Below are 16,778 nucleotides of genomic sequence, written 5' to 3'. Positions count from 1 at the left end.
GTTTTTGTTTTTTTGTTTGTTTGTTGTTGTTTTTTACTGATAATCTTAAGATCGCCACATCTTATAAGCAACAGAAAATCAGACATCACTTGTTTTGACTTCTGTAGATTTTCGGCTCTAATAAAAGAGCTAAAACTGTGGATTTTCTAGGTGCTTTTGGCGTGTATTTGAAATTCATTGCTGTGTGATGAAATAACTCAACAGTAACACAGCTGGGTTCCATCCCTGTGTAAATAACCTAGGTATTGGATGATGCTGGTCGTGGATGATGCGCTTCCCACTGCGCTCCAACACCTCAGATCACGTGACTAGCAGGCGCACAAAGCGCAGCCTTTATAACCGCCTGCTCCGGCAAACGCACACACCCCACCGGCTGCCTGCTTGGCTTTACTGTATGTTTGACACTAGCAGTATCCGAGGAGTCAGCTCGTGATTATTCCCCCGTAAACCACCAAAACAAGAACAACAACCAACAGACTTTTACTCTCGCTTCCAGTTTTTGGTTTTTCAGTTACTTTAAATGTTGGTCAGGAGTGAAGGCAGAAACAGCAGACCGGTTTACTCCCAGTGTAAATGAATTATTTTTATTTCTATTTTTTTTATTTCTATTTTCTTGGCGTCATGGATCCGTGCTGGATATTTGTAGCGAGAAAATCAAGGTAAGTGTTTTTTGCATTAGTTTCTGTTTTCTTTATTTGTTCTTGTGAGTGCTGCTGGTAGCTTCCACACTACTATCGCGCTCTCTCCTTTTGAAAAACTGTTAATAATTGATACCATCATTACCGACATTACAATGTAAATGATCCATCGGACACATACAGTCGCTCTTCATCTTGTCCCTCCCTTGATGTCTAATTAGTCCAGTGATTGCTGCAAAATATCGTGATGCTTAATGACCTTCTTTAATTAATAAGAAATCCCTCTATGTCCTACATTCTTAATGCAGTGATTTCCCCCGAGGCTGCACAGGTTTGTCATCAACTGTTCAGTTTCCCACTATTGTCTGGGATGCATCTGTTGTGGAGTCAGCTGGTTGATACACAGAATAACTCCCAGTAACAAATTCATCTTCCACTATATTAATCTTTAATAAGCACTGGCACTATCTCATGTATTGAATACTTTTTTAATGTGATGTAACAAGAGATACTTTCTAGTATTCTAATAAATAATTGCATTTTTCTTCATAGATGTGCTCTTCTACACTCCTAATACCTCACATACCTCTCCACTGAGCGTCTCTACAGCCTCAAAAACCATGAAGCTGGCTTTGCACAGGATAGCAGGCACCACGGTGAGCACCTTAACAACAGGTGTCCAGTATTTCGGCTCCAATGATGCTACCTACGACGACCCCTCAGCTGACTCGAGGCTGATCAAGAATGGATTCCACTATGAGAAAACTCACTCTGCTCCCATCAGCAGCTCCTTTCCCGGGATTGTCTCTGGAAGCAAGGAGGTCATTTTCAGCGCCCTCTCTCCCATTTTTCCCACCAATGTCTCAGACTTGCTGCTGGGTAATGCCACTTCTTTGGAGGGCGGAGGAGCGCCACAGTGCGCAGAGAACTTAGCAGACAATATGGAGTGTTTTATGATCCTCACTCCCGGTCAGCAGCTCGCGGTTGCCATCTTGGCACTCACTCTGGGTACATTTACTGTTCTGGAGAACCTCGTGGTGCTGTGTGTGATCCTGCACTCCCAGACCCTTCGATCCCGGCCTTCCTACCACTTCATTGGCAGCCTGGCTGTGGCTGATCTAATAGGAAGCATCATCTTTGTTTACAGCTTCTTGGACTTCCATGTCCTCCACCGAAAGGACAGCCACAACATTTTCCTCTTCAAGCTGGCTGGGGTTATTGCCTCCTTCACTGCCTCTGTGGGCAGCTTGTTTCTCACTGCAATAGACCGCTACGTCTCCATCCACAAGCCTATGGCGTACAAGCGAATCATCACAAAGACTAAAGCTGTCATTGCATTCAGCATGATGTGGACCATCTCCATCGTCATCTCACTGCTGCCGCTGCTGGGCTGGAACTGCAAGCGTCTTGGGTCAGTCTGCTCGGACATTTTCCCTCTAATTGACCAAAAGTACCTGATGTTCTGGATTGGGATGACGAGCATTTTGCTCTTATTCATCATCTACGCCTATATGTTCATCCTCTGGAAGTCTCATCACCACGCCGTCCGAATGCTAAGCCGCACCTCTCAGAGAAGTGTGATTGTCTACACCGCAGAAGGGGCTAAAGTGCAGACGGTGAGGCCTGACCAAGCCCGTATGGACCTCCGTCTGGCTAAAACCCTGGTCTTGATCCTGGTGGCCCTCATCATCTGCTGGGGTCCACTCCTAGCCATCATGGTTTACGACCTCTTTGGGAAGGTGAACGACTTCATCAAGACCATTTTTGCCTTTTGCAGCATGCTCTGCCTGCTCAACTCCACCGTGAACCCTGTGATCTACGCCATGAGGAGCAAGGACCTGCGCAGGGCCTTCCTCAACATTTGCCATATGTGCCGGGGAGCAACACAGACTCTGGACAGCAGCGCTGAGAGTGACTGGAACATCAAGAGCGTGAGAGCAACAGCAGGCAGGGCGGGGACAGATGGAGGAAACTGTGCAAAGACTCGAATTAAAGTAGCCCAGGTTACTGTTTCTGGAGGGACTGACACTTCTGCTGCAGAGCCGGTCTAATAAAAGACGGTCTAATCTGCTCAAGACAACTGTGAAGTCAGGATAGTGTAGAATAGCCCCCATCCTCCTAGTGCACTCCTCTGTGACTGTGAAATGTGCCAAAATGACTGACAAACAGAACTAAAAGCAAGTTTTTGTTGTTGTTTTTTAATCTGTAATGTTATAAAACTGGATCCCTGTAGAGTGGAGTGTGATTAGTCTAATGAGGGCTGTACTTATTTCATTATGTTCCCATTTCTGTGAAAAATGAGTTATCTGACTGACAATGGCAATTTTATGAAGAATACTTCAATTATTATTATAGCTGTATATGAAAAAAGGGCATTTCTCTCCACTGTTACAAAGCAAATGCTATGCTTTGTTATCTTTGCTGTTGTCTGAATTTTTTTTTTTACAGATTTAGCAGTAAAGACAAACTGCATTTGAAGATTTTCACATTACATTATACGGCAATATTGTGGCAGTCATGCAAGGTGAAAATGTATCCATCCTCATACAAAATAGCAGTTTGGAATAACAGAACATTGCTGTAAGTAAAAGCATTTCATTAATAATTTTCAAGTGACTGTTGATGATTTTGTAAGTCCATGATATTGTGAAGTTTGTCAGTACCTTATTTAGTTATTTAGTTATTTATTTTGAAAAGCAAAGTGTTGAAATATGAATGGCCTTTTGATCAGATCAAAACTATAGCCTGTGGTGTTTTGGGAGTGTTGCTTAGCTGCTTTTTTTCACATCGGCTTACAAAAAAAGAGCATCTTTTGTACAAATCTACACTGCCATATTCCTGTGAAGCATACTTTGTGCCACTGTGTCCCATTCCTGTGTGGAAGAATGTGCTCGAAAATGTGAAATTTGTCTATTTTTATCATAACTTTGTCAACATGCCTGGTATCTTTTTCAATAAAATGGTGAAAATCAGCTTATCAGTACTTAAACTTATTGCACACATGTACAATATGTCTTTTTTTTCTTTTTCAAAGTCAAAAATATATGCCACTAGCTGGGGTATTGGAGTGTCACGTGTTCTACAAGTAAAGGTGAGTTTTGAGTGTGATTGGCCTTAAAATAAGATATTTAGTTTTTCAGAAACAAGACAAAAGCTATTAATATAAACATTTCAGAGTCATGAAAGTGTCATCTTTCCTTTCTTTAACCTTTAGGCTTGCGACCCCTTGGCACTTTTTTAGGAGTTAGTAGAAGAATAAACTCCTATGTGTCTTTTTGTGTAACACTGCCCTCATGTGGTGATAATTATCTTCACATTTTAACTATATTTGATGCTTTTTGACTGTTCGTCCTTTTTAATATTAACATTCGTATTTATTTATTACTAGTTGAAATGTCCATTGATGTAAGTAACTTAAATTACTACTTGTTCAACTTTTACTGTTTGACATCTAGTTAAACAAAAAATACTGATAGAAAAATGTCAGTTCAACTTTTTCTAATTCCAAGTCGCCACATTCATGATGCAATGCTGACAAGTTCCAGTTATGATATTTACAGCTCAGTTCATCAGAATTTGCTGACGTCAATAGTTAAATTCTCACTAGTGGCAATCCCATATTACAGATGCAATTAGTCAATTTTAAAAAGTTGAGAAACAGCAACCAACAAATTCTTGAGTGCTGACTTTGCATAGTTTGCTCACCAGATGGTACTCTGCAACTTCCCTGTTGGGAACAAGTGTTTGGAACCCCAAAAACACAACAACTGGCAGAGATGGCCAGGGCGTAAAGGTGTAAATAGATAAATACATTTAATGGTTGGTAAATCTGATTTTTTGTGTGTTTGAAAGAGTAAAAAAGATAAGCTATGGAATATCAGATTTTTAGATCATCGGATAGTGGTATCTGTCGCAATTACATATGGCAATAAAAAACAAACGCACATTAGTCAGCATTTAAGCAACACATATACACAAAATCACGTAATCTAAAAAATAGCTAATTAGGCAAGAATGTCCCAAAATGATTTGCTGAGAAGTGTGAAATGCATTTGTTGATAGCTGGATTGGGAAATGACATTTCCACTACTGACAATCCCAAGTCAACATGCTAAAATCCAATTATAGATATCTGTATCAGCATATTAAGAATGGAATTACTAATATCTGTTGCCTTCAGAGGCATGCTTAGAGCTGTACACATCAGGTGAGTGAAGCTATCTCTACACGCTGAAGAAGAAAGCTATGTGCGGAGCGCCACAAGGGCCAAAATGAATTGAAAAAATTCAATAATAAGATCATTAAATAATCGTTTAGATGTGATGTTAATTGAAAATGCAAATAAATAATTGATTAAATAATTTAATGAAATGAACAGATGTGTAATTAATTATTTATATATTTGATTATTAATTCTTTCTCATTTTAATTTATTAATGACAAATGTAATTAATTATTTAATTATGTATTTCTTTAATTCATTTAGGCACTCATGTCCCCCTGTAATATCCTTCATGTTTTTATCCTTTTTTTTTTTTTTTTTTTTTTTTTTAAAGGCCTTTTATTGCTTTGGCAACTCTGCTGTATTTTATTCCTTTTTTTTTTTTAACAAAAAAATGTTCCATCCATTCTCTTCTGCTTGCGGGGGGCTGAAGCCTATCCCACCTACCTTCGGGCAAGAGACAGGGTGCATGCTGAACAGATCACCAGTCTGTCGCAGGGCTAACACAGAGAGACAATCATTCGTATTCACATTCACACTGATGGATAAATTTAGAATCACCAGCTAACCTAACCCCACTAACAGTATGTCTTTGGACTGTGGGAGAAAGCCGGTGTATCCGGAGAGAACGCACGCAAACACGAGGAGAACATGAACAACTCCACACGGAAATTAATAATATGATGTTAGAAGGAATGTCCATCATCCTCGGGCAAAGCACAGAGGCTCTGTATGTAATGCCTTTGACATTTTGCCTTCAGCGTTGTCAGTAAAACAGCTGCAGGTTTCATAATATAGTAACTGAGCCTCTGCACTGTTTTCATCAGTTACATTACTAAAGATTTACTCCAATATTAAAACAAACGAGTGTATTCAGCATTAAGAGTAGAAATACAGGATGGGGAGAGAAAAGAATCACAACAAACTGTCAAATGTGAAGTTTATTCCTCAAAGCTAAAATTAAATCAATTATCAATTAAATTAAACTGACACGAAGGGGGCGGGGTTTATGACCCATACTTTTTGACTTTTGCAGCGCTGTCATGTTTTGTCATTGGTTTACGCTTCATGGTTCACTACATAATCCAGAATTCAACGCGTTTTGGGATTGTTTTTTTTAGACGTGACGTCACTAACCAGAGAAGCCGACAGCGACAACCTCGCATCAAAAACAGGCAGCTGAGTTGTGCTAGCTAGCCCCCCTATCTAACAGCAGACAGTTGGCCCGCAGCTGGCTGATCGTCACTTCAACTTTTGAGAAACAACTTTAACAACAACACGAGCTGGTGAGCGCGGCGCAGCAGGCCAATTTCCCCCCTCCCCAGAAGGTAACATAAAAACAGCTTTATACAAAAGCAGACCAGGACACACGCTCATGCCAGCGGCAGCCGCAGCTAACGTTAGCTTTGTTTTCTTTTTGATTATCGGCTAGCAGGAGTAGCTAACGCTAGTTCGCTAGCAGGCATTTAAAGCCGGAGCTGCGCAGTATGCTCGTAGTTTTATCCGTCGACAAAGGAAACGGATTTGAACCTAACAATTAGCTAGTTGTGTAAACAATTAGGCTCGGTTAACAGCTCTCCAAAGTAGTTGATGTCATCTCCTTATTATTGCCTTGTTTGGGTGTTTTTTACGTGCAATCTCTCCCTTTTAACAAACTGAAGTCATGGCGTGTGGAGCCACTTTGAAGAGGACCATGGATTTCGATCCGCTCATGAGTCCTACATCCCCCAAAAGACGAAGATGCATCCCCGTGTCCCCGTCGTCCTCATCCTCATCCCCTAGGAAATATCTCAGCATGGAGCCTTCGCCATTTGGGGAGTCTTCATCAAGACTTAGTGCAGGTAATGCTGGCTAAGTTGGCCTGCTTGTTTACTATCTGGAGGGGGGCATCAGCAACATGTTGAGTCACTCTGTGTCAAACGTGAAAACATGACAGCTGTTACTAATGGACGCCCTGCTTGTCTGTTTACCCCCCTAGAACAAATCCTCAACAGCATCAAACAGGAGTACAAACGCATTCAAAAGAGAAAGCATATAGATGGAGGCTACCAACAGTCAGAGTGCTGCTATTCGCCAGAATCCCCATCCCAGTCGTCTACTATGAATGCTTCCAGCATGGCTGGTAGGTAAAAGCGCACGGTTAAGCTCAAATAATCATAAAGCCCATTCTACAGTGTGGTTTTAAGGTTTGATTGTTATTTATTTATACAGGAACATCCTCTGGAGGTGTCTCTCCATCTAGAAAAGAACAACCATTATTCACCCTCAGACAAGTTGGAATGATCTGCGAACGCCTGCTGAAAGAAAGGGAAGAGAAGGTTCGGGAGGAATACGAGGAGACCATGACTTCAAAGTTGGCCGGTTGGTACCCAGTGCTGATGTGTTTAAAAACAGAACCAGCAAATGTTAGCCAAGTATTTTCCACAAGTAACAAATAGTAGTTGTGAAGTAAAAGGTTTTAACTGATTTTGATTTCAGAACAATACGACACCTTTGTGAAGTTCACACACGATCAGTTAATGCGACGATTTGGGGAGCAACCTGCAAGTTGTGAGTTCCTTTTTATTTTTAATCCCACCTTATTTCCACATTCGATGTAAAGGACAAAGCCTCGGCTTTCACTTTGAACTCTACGATTTTAAGTTTAAACTGGGGCTTCTGGTTACTTTATTTATATTCCACCTCCCTTCTCTCCAGATGTTTCCTGAGTGTGGCACAGAAATTTTGCAAGACGGCCTTCCCACGCTGCAAGCTATCACGTGATATCTCGAGGAAGAGAAGCGAAAAAAACTCATCATTGTAAGAGATTAAGTTTAGCTAGTTTAAAGGAAACTTTTCTTACTGTGCCATATATCTGTCTTTGGGCAAAGGTTTATATGAAGCTGTTGTCAGTTGTTACCACTCTGTTGTAAGCAACTAGGTGCTTCCTCATGTAAATGGACCCTATTTCTACCAGTGGCCTACGTTCCTCCAGCTGTACGTGTATCTACAGTTATCTCACTTTTGTAATGATTCCCAGCATTCCAGGCTTTGTCACTTGTTTCTGTTTTGTTACATGTAAATACAATAAAGGAGGCGTCGAGTTTTACACAAGGTTGGCAGGTCGGTCTGAAAGAATGTGGAAGAAACGCAAGTTTGAACAGAAAGAGTATGTTTGCTGTTTGTTCACTGCTTTTTAAACTGAGCATAAAGTGGGCTGATTTGCTCCCACCCCCTCCCACCACCAGTGTTTTATTTATTGAGTTTTGTTCTGCTGGTATCACTTTGAAACCAATGTACTTATTAAAAACAATAAACATCTTTTAAGAGTTGAAAACTGGTTGGATGCATCAAACTCTATCAGGAATAGCTCAATAAATACAAGTAAATGTATGTGATCGAGTGCTGTGATAAACAGCGTTGGGACTGCTACGAATTTGGTGCTTAAATTCCTCTCAAACTGTAAGTGAAACATGGAGGCCAATATGGAAGTGCCTTAAACCTGCATTCTTTCTCACGTCCAGTAAGGGGTGACTGCTTTGATTACAGAAGTAAGTTGGATTATATAGAACTGCATAGGAATAGCGTCCTTCAGCTCACTCCATCTGTAACCTCAGTTAAAAACTATAATGCTGCTTTCAAGACTTTATTTAGCACAACACCATTTTCATTTGGATGAAAATGATCCAGATCAAAGTTAAACATGAAGATAAAGGATGATGATCTTCAGGGCTGGCCTACCTTCTCCACCGTAACAAGTTACTACCATATGAGCTCCTCAGTCAGTCACCCCTGGCTTGTTACTTTTGGTTTCAAAACACCAAAATTATTACAAGTCTTTAGGCTTCAAAGCAGACCTGGTGACATCCCAGTGTCCATCTTTTATGTACACTCTGTGGTTACTGTTCACAACCCGAACTTGATCAGAAGTCCTGACTATACATAGAGATTCTGCAGGCACGTGACCACTAACCATGCAACATCAACTTGTTGGCCATTTTGAACTTGTGACAATATAGGATCAAGTGAACAAGGGCCCAGTCACAAAGGCTTAAAGACCAGACCATGACCATCTCGCACACACCTGTTATGAGGGATAAACGTCTCAAAATGTCAGTGGTTAGCACGGTTGCCTCACAGTAAGAAGGTCCTGGGTTTGAATCCACATTCTTCTGTGTGGAGTTTGCAGGTTCTATCCGTGTCTATGTGGGTTCAAGTTCCTCCCAAAGTCCAGAGGAACGCAGTTAGAGGGGTTATGTTAACTGATGATTCTAAATTGACTGGAGGTTGAACCTCTTGTCCTACGGCAGCTATAATCTGCTCCATCACCCCGGGGCTTTTTTGTTTTTTTCTCCAGTGGCAGATAAAAAGTTTCCATCATTTCCAGTTTTACCACTGCTCGTAAGCAGGTGTTTGCAGACAAACAAAACCCCCACAGGCCACTGTAACTGTTTGAAAGGAAAGAAAATCCCTTGGAGGTTTTTGGTACAGCAACTTCTTTACAAGACATTTCTCTCAGCGAGAGTCAGCAGCCTCCATGAACCACTGCCAACTAATTGGAGAATGCATATTTTTCCCTAGCAACAAGCTGTTGTATCATGTCTGACATGGTGGTCAAATTTCAAGTAATGTGTGAGAAACCTCAGTATATTACAATGTCTTAATTAGTTTGAGTTGTGCTTCAGTGTAACAACATATTGGCCCAGGTGTACCACAGTCCAGTCATTGCAGACAGGACCTACAGCACCTGACATCGGTCTATTATTTAAAGAAGCAGGTGTAATTTGCACGTCTTTTATTAGAGTGAAAAATACAAATCTGAAATTAATTTCCACAGATGTTAAAAAAATTTTCTCATTGTCACAATTGTGGTTAGCAGCCTCCCCAGGTGAGTCGAGCCACATGGTCGGTCTTCTGCTTGGTAGACTTGATGAAGCCCAGAAATTCGAGCGCTGACACAGCGCGGATGAAACGAGCGCTAAAGGACGAGTTAAGGAACAAAAAGTCTTTACTCAAGTTAAAAGTAAATGGCATATTTCAGCAGTCGTGTTTGTGTTCTTCTGCTCTTAACTTTCATTATAACTCCCCAAGTACTTGGGTTGCTTACAAACCTAGAATTACCTCAACTGTCTTATCCAATCATGACACTCAAACAAAGACATAACTGGGGAGTAGCTGCTTTACTGCCGTCTCATTACTCAATTTTACTCACTGAGCAAAACAGACAAACAGCAGCAGCACAAAATGATCTGTGAGAAATACTTTTTTCTGAAAGGATACTGTTTGACTTCATCCACTTTCCCAAAATTTTCAGAATCCTGATCGTTACCCTCAGCAGCCGAAACCACGGTGGAGTACGCCTGAAAACAAACATGTTTTCATTCATGTCAGCGTCCAGGTCATTCTGGGCCAATAATTAATCCTCAGATTGATAATGTGACACGTGGGCCCCTCCGGATCAACAAAGCCTCTCTTACACTGAGAAAAACAAAAGCTTCCAGCTAAAGAAAGTTTATGAAGCAAAGTGGGAAGCTGTGGAAGTTTAACCTTGGTTCATTACAGGTAATCAAATTTCTTAGTTTTTAAACTCACTTCCAGCCAGTCGTAGAGGTTGATCAGCCTTCCGCACTCCAGGTGGAGCTTGTAAGCGATACAGATGTCGGGAGCAGTGTTGGACACCGTCCCATCTTCGCTCTTCAGGCTGTCGTTCTAAAAGAAAGTCAAAGTTGTCACATGTTTGTAGAACATCGCTGCACATTAGTGGTTGTACGCTAAAAGAAGAACTTTCTTCACTTTCACTTCCTCCTGCTTATAAGGGAGGTAACAAGCTGAAGCAGGTGTACCTGAAGATAGTAGTAAGGATTGCTGAGCGCAGCCTGAATGGAGGTACGAGGTGTCGCATTGAGGTGGCGTCTCACTGTGGCAGATGAACTGTAGTAGCAGACCTCATAAAGAGGCTGGGACTCTGGGGGGGACAGATGGCTCCTGGGTGGAATAAAATCGTTAGCTGTAGAGTGTTTCCAGTGATGCGAGTTGTATTTGGGGGGAACCAGAGTCTCATTTGTCTTACTTTACTAAATTGTCGATAAACTCGAGCGCTTCGTTCCTGAGGTTTTCAAACGGACTCAGTCGCTTGGCTCTCCGAGACTCGTTCATCTCCAGCAGTGTCTGTGAAAACGATAATAGAGTTTAGGCAACAGCAAAACAGCAGTTTTAAAGAGGCGAAGAACCCCTCCAGAGAAACAAAAGCTACAATTTAAGTGGTCAGTTACCTTCTGCAGCTGGAACAGATCCGTTTTCTTTTGAAGATTTTTTATTGGAGAGGGGATAGAGGCTTCCACAGTTGGAGTCATTTCAGTAGCAGCTGAAATACAAAATAAAAGACTTTTACATTTGGAAAGAAGGGACTGGACTCATTTTCTTGCTCCTTTTATGGGGTCACCACAGTGGATCATGTGCCTAGCATCCTCCTCTGTCACACCAACCCTCTGCTTGTTCGCTGTCACTGCATTCACAAACCTCCTTTTCTCAATACTTTTCCATCAACACTCTCAAAGCAAAAATTCCATCTCTTGTGTTCTTTCTTGGCATCCACTCACACTGCTGCTCGGCTGATCATCACCTCTAACCCTAGCCTAGTTTCAAAAACTCTTTCCTCTAGCTTCGTGGAATGACTCATCAAGTTTACCCCTCTGCTCATCACCCTTGTTATTGAAAGTTGCTACCAGTACACTTCTCCTCCATTCCTGAGGCTTCCTCTCACTCGCCGGGATTGTGTTAAACAGTCTGGTTTAAAACTCCACCGCCTTCTCTGTTATACCATCTCCTAGCGATCTCTTCTTGAATCAAGATTACATAAAATCATATCTTCAACTTACTGTCCAGCTGCTTGAATTTGGCAAGTAGTTCCTCCAGCTGGACAAGAGCATTCTTCATCTTCTTTGACTTGCTGAGCTGCAGTATCTCCACACACTTCTGTAGTAAAGAAACCATCTCGCCTTTTGCCAGCATCCTAGAAGGAAAACACATTAGCACCTCAAGTGGTTAACTTCTAATTTATTTTAGGGTCAAAGAGAAAAAAAACAAACAAACAAACAAAAAAAAAAAAGACATCCAAGAAAGGCACAGTACTCGTTTGTTGTCTATGAATAGCAATTTGGCCACCAGGAGGCACAATAACCTTCTGATCAGCCATGAATATGCTGCCATCTGGTGGTGAAATACTCCAATCTCATCTGCTCAAGTAGTTTTTTAAATTATTTACTGTAGATTAGTACAAATAATCTTAAAATACATCTTAAAATACTAGGCGTGCCTAAAATTTAAGTCAGTTTTTAGCAGACTGTTCATGTGCCAGCTAATCACGCTTACTTTACAAGCTTCATGGCTGACTGGTAGTCCTCATTCTCCCACACATTCTTCGCCAGACATATTAAATAGAGCTCCCTGATCTGTAATGCAGAATTAATCCACTGTTATGTCAAGGCAGATTAAACAGCAGTACTTTGGTAATAAAGAAGACATAGCTTAGACCTACAGTAGGTCAGAAATAGTGGGCTGCTTAGGCATTAAAACTGTGAACTCTTGCCTGTTTTCCGAGAGGATATCGAGGTAACGATGAGGTCAGAGTGTGGAGACACCTCAGGATGGGATAATAGTTCTTGTGGTATTTGTGGAGATCCTTTATCAGTTGTTGACACACTTCCTAAAAACAGACCAAGCAGGTCTTGTTCAAAAACCTCAGACATTACAGGATCTGAAAACGTGCACGTTATTCGTGTTCAGTATTTCAGATGATGAGAATGTACCTTTAAGTGAGAGTCATCGGTCATCAGATTGACCTGTTCCTGTGCTTCCTGCTTCTCTACATACCTAGCGAAACACACACATTAGAACAATTCAAAGTCTTACTTTCACATTTGAAAAAAGGTCAACACAAATACACAAATTAAAAACATGCTAAGACACCTACTATCACTTTTTGCAGCTAAATAAGTGCTGCATTTGCACTTTAGACTCACACACGTGGATGATTGGAGAAAGAAACAAGTTTGAGTACCTTTTGAACGACGGCAGCTGTCTTATCCTGTCCAAGTTGGGTTTGCTGAGCTGTGTGACGTTGAACAGAGCCTGCTTTTTCTTGCAACACAGAACACTGAGAGGCTGAGAGTGAAAGTGCTCGAGCAGAGCCAGCTGCACAAGGACCAAACAGAAACTTTAAACTCACATATTTCTGTATTTGAATTACACTTCAGGCAAGAAAGCAGGGGGATGACAGACTTGCGGAGACTGTTAGAGGATGCTCCATACCTGCAGTCCCTTAATGAAGTTTCTCACTGAGAAATCATGGTAGAGGAAGACACCAATGAGGACCTGCATCACTTTCCCGTTGAGTTTAAAGTGAATGCGTGATGCCAGGATCAACTGAAATAATAAAAGAAAGAAAATTTAACTACTTTTATTTAATTTCTTTACATCCTCCAGGCCACTGATCGTCTACAGTTAGGGTTAGTGTGACCGCTATGGCTCAAAAAGAAATGTATCCTTTTTGAGGCACTGAAATGGAAAACAGAAACTATTGTTATAAATGTAGGACACTTCATAATAAATGTACCATCTAATTCCTGAAAACGTGCCTCTTTAACCAGAGGCTGCTCGTCTGTAACCTGGTGTTGTCAGGAGGTTTAAAATGCAACTTACACTCAGGAAACCGCTTTTAAAAAGAAGATGTTGGATATGCTTAAGTATGCAACAGTCTTCAGATTGGAAAGCTAACTGTACACATGGACTCATAGATATCAGGAAGGTTTTCCCGTCTGGAGGATTGCACAGATCAGTGTTTTTATGTTTTTTTATTCTTTGGTCAGGTTGAACTTACCTTGTCAATGACTGTAGCCAGGTGTTGTGTGCATGACAGTGACTGGAAAAGCTCGATGCACAGCAGGGAGGACACGGAGTGGGGAAGCATGTGCTGGATGGTACTGGGTGATGTAGCGATCCCAAAGATGAAGGTCAGCGGTAGGCGGTCAATGTACTGACTGTGGAGCAGAGTTTGTTTAGCAGAGACTTGCCCAGCTTGCAAATCCAAAATGCATTATCAATGATTTGTGTATTATCTGCAGCCCTAAAAATAAGAAAGCGATTCAACTCAAGAGTCTTCATTTACCTGCAGATGAGGATGAAGTCCTGAAGAACTCTTGGGTTAAAAGCCTCCAAATCTTTGAAAATGATTACAACAGGAGGCTGCTGCTGCTCATCTCTGACTTGAGAGCTACGTTTTTTCCCTGGAGTACCAGTGGGAGATTTCTGAAAAAAATAAAATCATATATGATACATATCACTTACAATCCAAGTCTCTGTATGCACGCCAGCAGTGGTTTGTGCTCCCACCTTTGTTCTTGCAGTGTACCAATCACAAAGTATCCCGAGAGAGCAGTGCATGCTCCTATGGACCCGAGGGCTCGTCTCCACATTCTCCTCCTCATCTTCATCATCCACAACCACAACTGTATCCATCAACCGTTCGAGCACCTTCTTCATCAAATGCTTCAGTGCTGAAATCATAAACCAAACACATACCATTTAAAGCAAAGCCTATGAGGGGAGCACAAAATGATTTCTGACTGATCTCGAAACCCCTTACCTCCACACTCTTTGGCCTGCACAGAGGCCACGTGAGGGCTGACAGACTGCTTTAGCATGTCAGACAGACTCTGAAAGGTCATGTCGTGATCTGGGACGTTCACACCTAGAGTGGACATTAAAGGAAGTTCAGATTAGGTAGAGATGACAGCATGTAATGTAAATGCCTCGTTTCTACTAAAAATCTACTAATACTACATCATATGTAGTTGTGAGAGTCATACATGTTTTTTAACTCAAACATCAGATATTACTGCCTCATAACCAACATACCGAGCATTAGAGCTGCTGTGGGGATTTCACTGGCCCTCATCTGTGATGTCCAGTCACTGTTTTGACGTGTAGAGGAGCATTTCCTCGTGAAGTCCAGCAAACTGTCCAAGATTGTCCTGTTGAGTTCATCTTGTAAAACCTAAGAAGCAAAAAAGTACATATGAATGTATAATGTATTTGTATGTAGAAGATACAAAAACGGTCTGCTCAGTAAAAATCAAACCATGACTAAATTAACGACTTTTTTAAAAAAAAAAAATCATATTAATAGAGTACTCCAGAGGCATCTCCTGCTTTTGTCACTATATATTCAATTTTACAACACTATAAAAGCACGCTTGCATATACAACATTAAAGCCATGTGTAGTATGAAGAGTCGTGCATAAATATGCATGTATACAATAAAAACTAGAGGCAGTTAACTGTTTTCTCAGTTTTATTAACTTTACTTTGAGCACATATTTTCTTCTTGGGACAGAAAAGTCTACTTTCTGGCCTTCCTGCTGAACATCTGTCCTCACCTCTGTGTCTGTTTTGATTTCGTCCCACAGTTCCTGACATAACCTGAATCGTATTTCACTGCTCTCAGCATCCTCGCATCCCTGAACGAAGTAACTCTCTGTGGCGAAAAAACATGACATCAGCAACTTAATACCACTAAATCCACCCGACAGCTCGGGAAGACAAATCTTGTATAAACACTCGCGTATCTCACCCAGACTGAGAGTCTTCTTCTTTTTCTTAGCGCTGGGCTTGAAAACAAAGCAGCCCTAAAAACGTTGACAAATAGTCTCATTTAACATTGTATGACGACTGCCAGTAAATTAATAAGTTTTAATCAAACATGCATGAAGCACAACATATATAAGACTTTACCTTTGACACGGATGAAGTAGCCATCTTTCGCTACACGGGTCCGCAGTGAATAGCCCGGCCTGTACCCTGAGCTGGAGGTCCTATGTGCATTTAAAATGACGGATGCCTGTAGCCTTGCTGGGTATCTACTTCCCGCCAAAGTGACGTATACGGAAAGGGTTGTGTTCAGCTGATAAACAGCTTCAAGCGTGAGTTCATACTTTTGTCAAGTTGTTTTAAGTTATGCAACCACAACCCACTTTTCAAAACTAACATTAAATTACACCAGATAAATAATTTAAAAGAAGGAACGAAAGCTTTTTTCCCGTTAGATCACTGCTGTTAACGCTTTCTAACATTGCTGATCTTGAACGTTCCCCCAAAGCATCTCCGGTGTCCCGTTACTGTCCTTCAGGTCCATTTTGCGTTACAGCTGGCAACTCTTAAAATAATGACGCAATAACAATCATAAAGCTCTATTACAGCCATTTAAGTCTCAAATCAGTGCATACCTACTTCTTCATATATATATATATAGTTTTTTTTAGCTGAGTTAATTCCCATTGTGCATTGTGTGGAGGAAATATGTCGCAATAAATTAAAGTTTTAGATAACCTTAAGAAAAAATATGTAAAAACAAGCCAAAAATGCATGCACAAGCCCCCTGAATGAACAGTATGTTTAATTATAGAAATAAGCTCAATATATTATTTTTTTTATGTTAAAATGTACTTTTCCATGAACTATGGAGGCTTATTTCTGCAAAAAAAGAAGAAGAAAAGCAAGCAGAGCTACGTCAATTTTCATCATATCGTTTCAAAATTTAGTTTCTGAGCAAGTTGAAATTGTGAAGTTTGAATGGGGGAAAATTTGAGAGAAAGAAACAAGCTTCCATAATATGTTTTAATATGCAAGTATGTTTTAATGCACTGATTTATTTATACTATTGACATTTTTCATGTCAGTATGCCCAATTTAAGGTGTTTTAAACTGACATTAGGTCTACAACTTTAGTTGTGTAGATTGCTGGCATTCCCTTTATGGAAAAAGTTTCAAAAACTGTACATTTTCCAGGCTCCTTTGGGAAGCTTTGTGTCCACAAATATGAAAAGTTTCCACATCTATTCAGTTACTCACAACAACCTTTTCCCACCATATTCCAAGTTTC

At 40.8% G+C, this 16,778-nt stretch overlaps 3 protein-coding genes across 4 annotated transcripts; 2 read left to right on the top strand and 1 right to left on the bottom strand.

Annotated features, from left to right (window-relative positions):
- The first annotated feature begins 254 nt into the window (after positions 1–254).
- Positions 255–3,715, top strand: LOC100696119 (cannabinoid receptor type 1B). The gene is made up of 2 exons (XM_005477114.4): positions 255–659; positions 1,191–3,715. The coding sequence occupies exon 2, from the start codon at positions 1,259–1,261 to the stop codon at positions 2,687–2,689; it is 1,431 nt and encodes a 476-aa protein (XP_005477171.1). The 5' UTR covers positions 255–659; positions 1,191–1,258; the 3' UTR covers positions 2,690–3,715.
- A 2,238-nt stretch (positions 3,716–5,953) lies between these two features.
- On the top strand, positions 5,954–8,176 carry LOC100710341 (akirin-2). 2 transcript variants are annotated; one of them, XM_005477113.4, is made up of 6 exons: positions 5,954–6,146; positions 6,522–6,701; positions 6,839–6,982; positions 7,072–7,221; positions 7,339–7,410; positions 7,558–8,176. In XM_005477113.4, the coding sequence occupies exons 2-6, from the start codon at positions 6,524–6,526 to the stop codon at positions 7,566–7,568; spliced, it is 555 nt and encodes a 184-aa protein (XP_005477170.2). In that variant the 5' UTR covers positions 5,954–6,146; positions 6,522–6,523; the 3' UTR covers positions 7,569–8,176. The 2 variants fall into 2 exon arrangements, with proteins under 2 accessions (XP_005477170.2, XP_003453275.1); XM_003453227.5 differs by having other exon boundaries at positions 5,955–6,188.
- Positions 8,177–9,619: 1,443 nt separating this feature from the next.
- Positions 9,620–15,785, bottom strand: orc3 (origin recognition complex, subunit 3). The gene is made up of 20 exons (XM_003453228.5): positions 15,632–15,785; positions 15,471–15,525; positions 15,277–15,374; positions 14,755–14,893; positions 14,483–14,587; positions 14,230–14,393; positions 14,006–14,145; positions 13,718–13,877; positions 13,150–13,263; positions 12,899–13,032; positions 12,648–12,711; positions 12,428–12,544; positions 12,211–12,290; positions 11,718–11,851; positions 11,112–11,203; positions 10,910–11,007; positions 10,683–10,824; positions 10,432–10,548; positions 10,120–10,199; positions 9,620–9,817 (listed from the first exon to the last, which is right to left on the bottom strand). Exons 1-20 carry the CDS (start codon positions 15,653–15,655, stop codon positions 9,712–9,714), a joined length of 2,163 nt encoding a protein of 720 aa, XP_003453276.1. The 5' UTR covers positions 15,656–15,785; the 3' UTR covers positions 9,620–9,711.
- Positions 15,786–16,778: the final 993 nt, after the last annotated feature.

Source organism: Oreochromis niloticus, linkage group LG19, assembly GCF_001858045.2.
Source record: "Oreochromis niloticus isolate F11D_XX linkage group LG19, O_niloticus_UMD_NMBU, whole genome shotgun sequence".
Classification (NCBI taxonomy): Eukaryota; Metazoa; Chordata; class Actinopteri; order Cichliformes; family Cichlidae; genus Oreochromis; species Oreochromis niloticus.
This window is presented reverse-complemented; position numbering and strand designations above follow the sequence as displayed.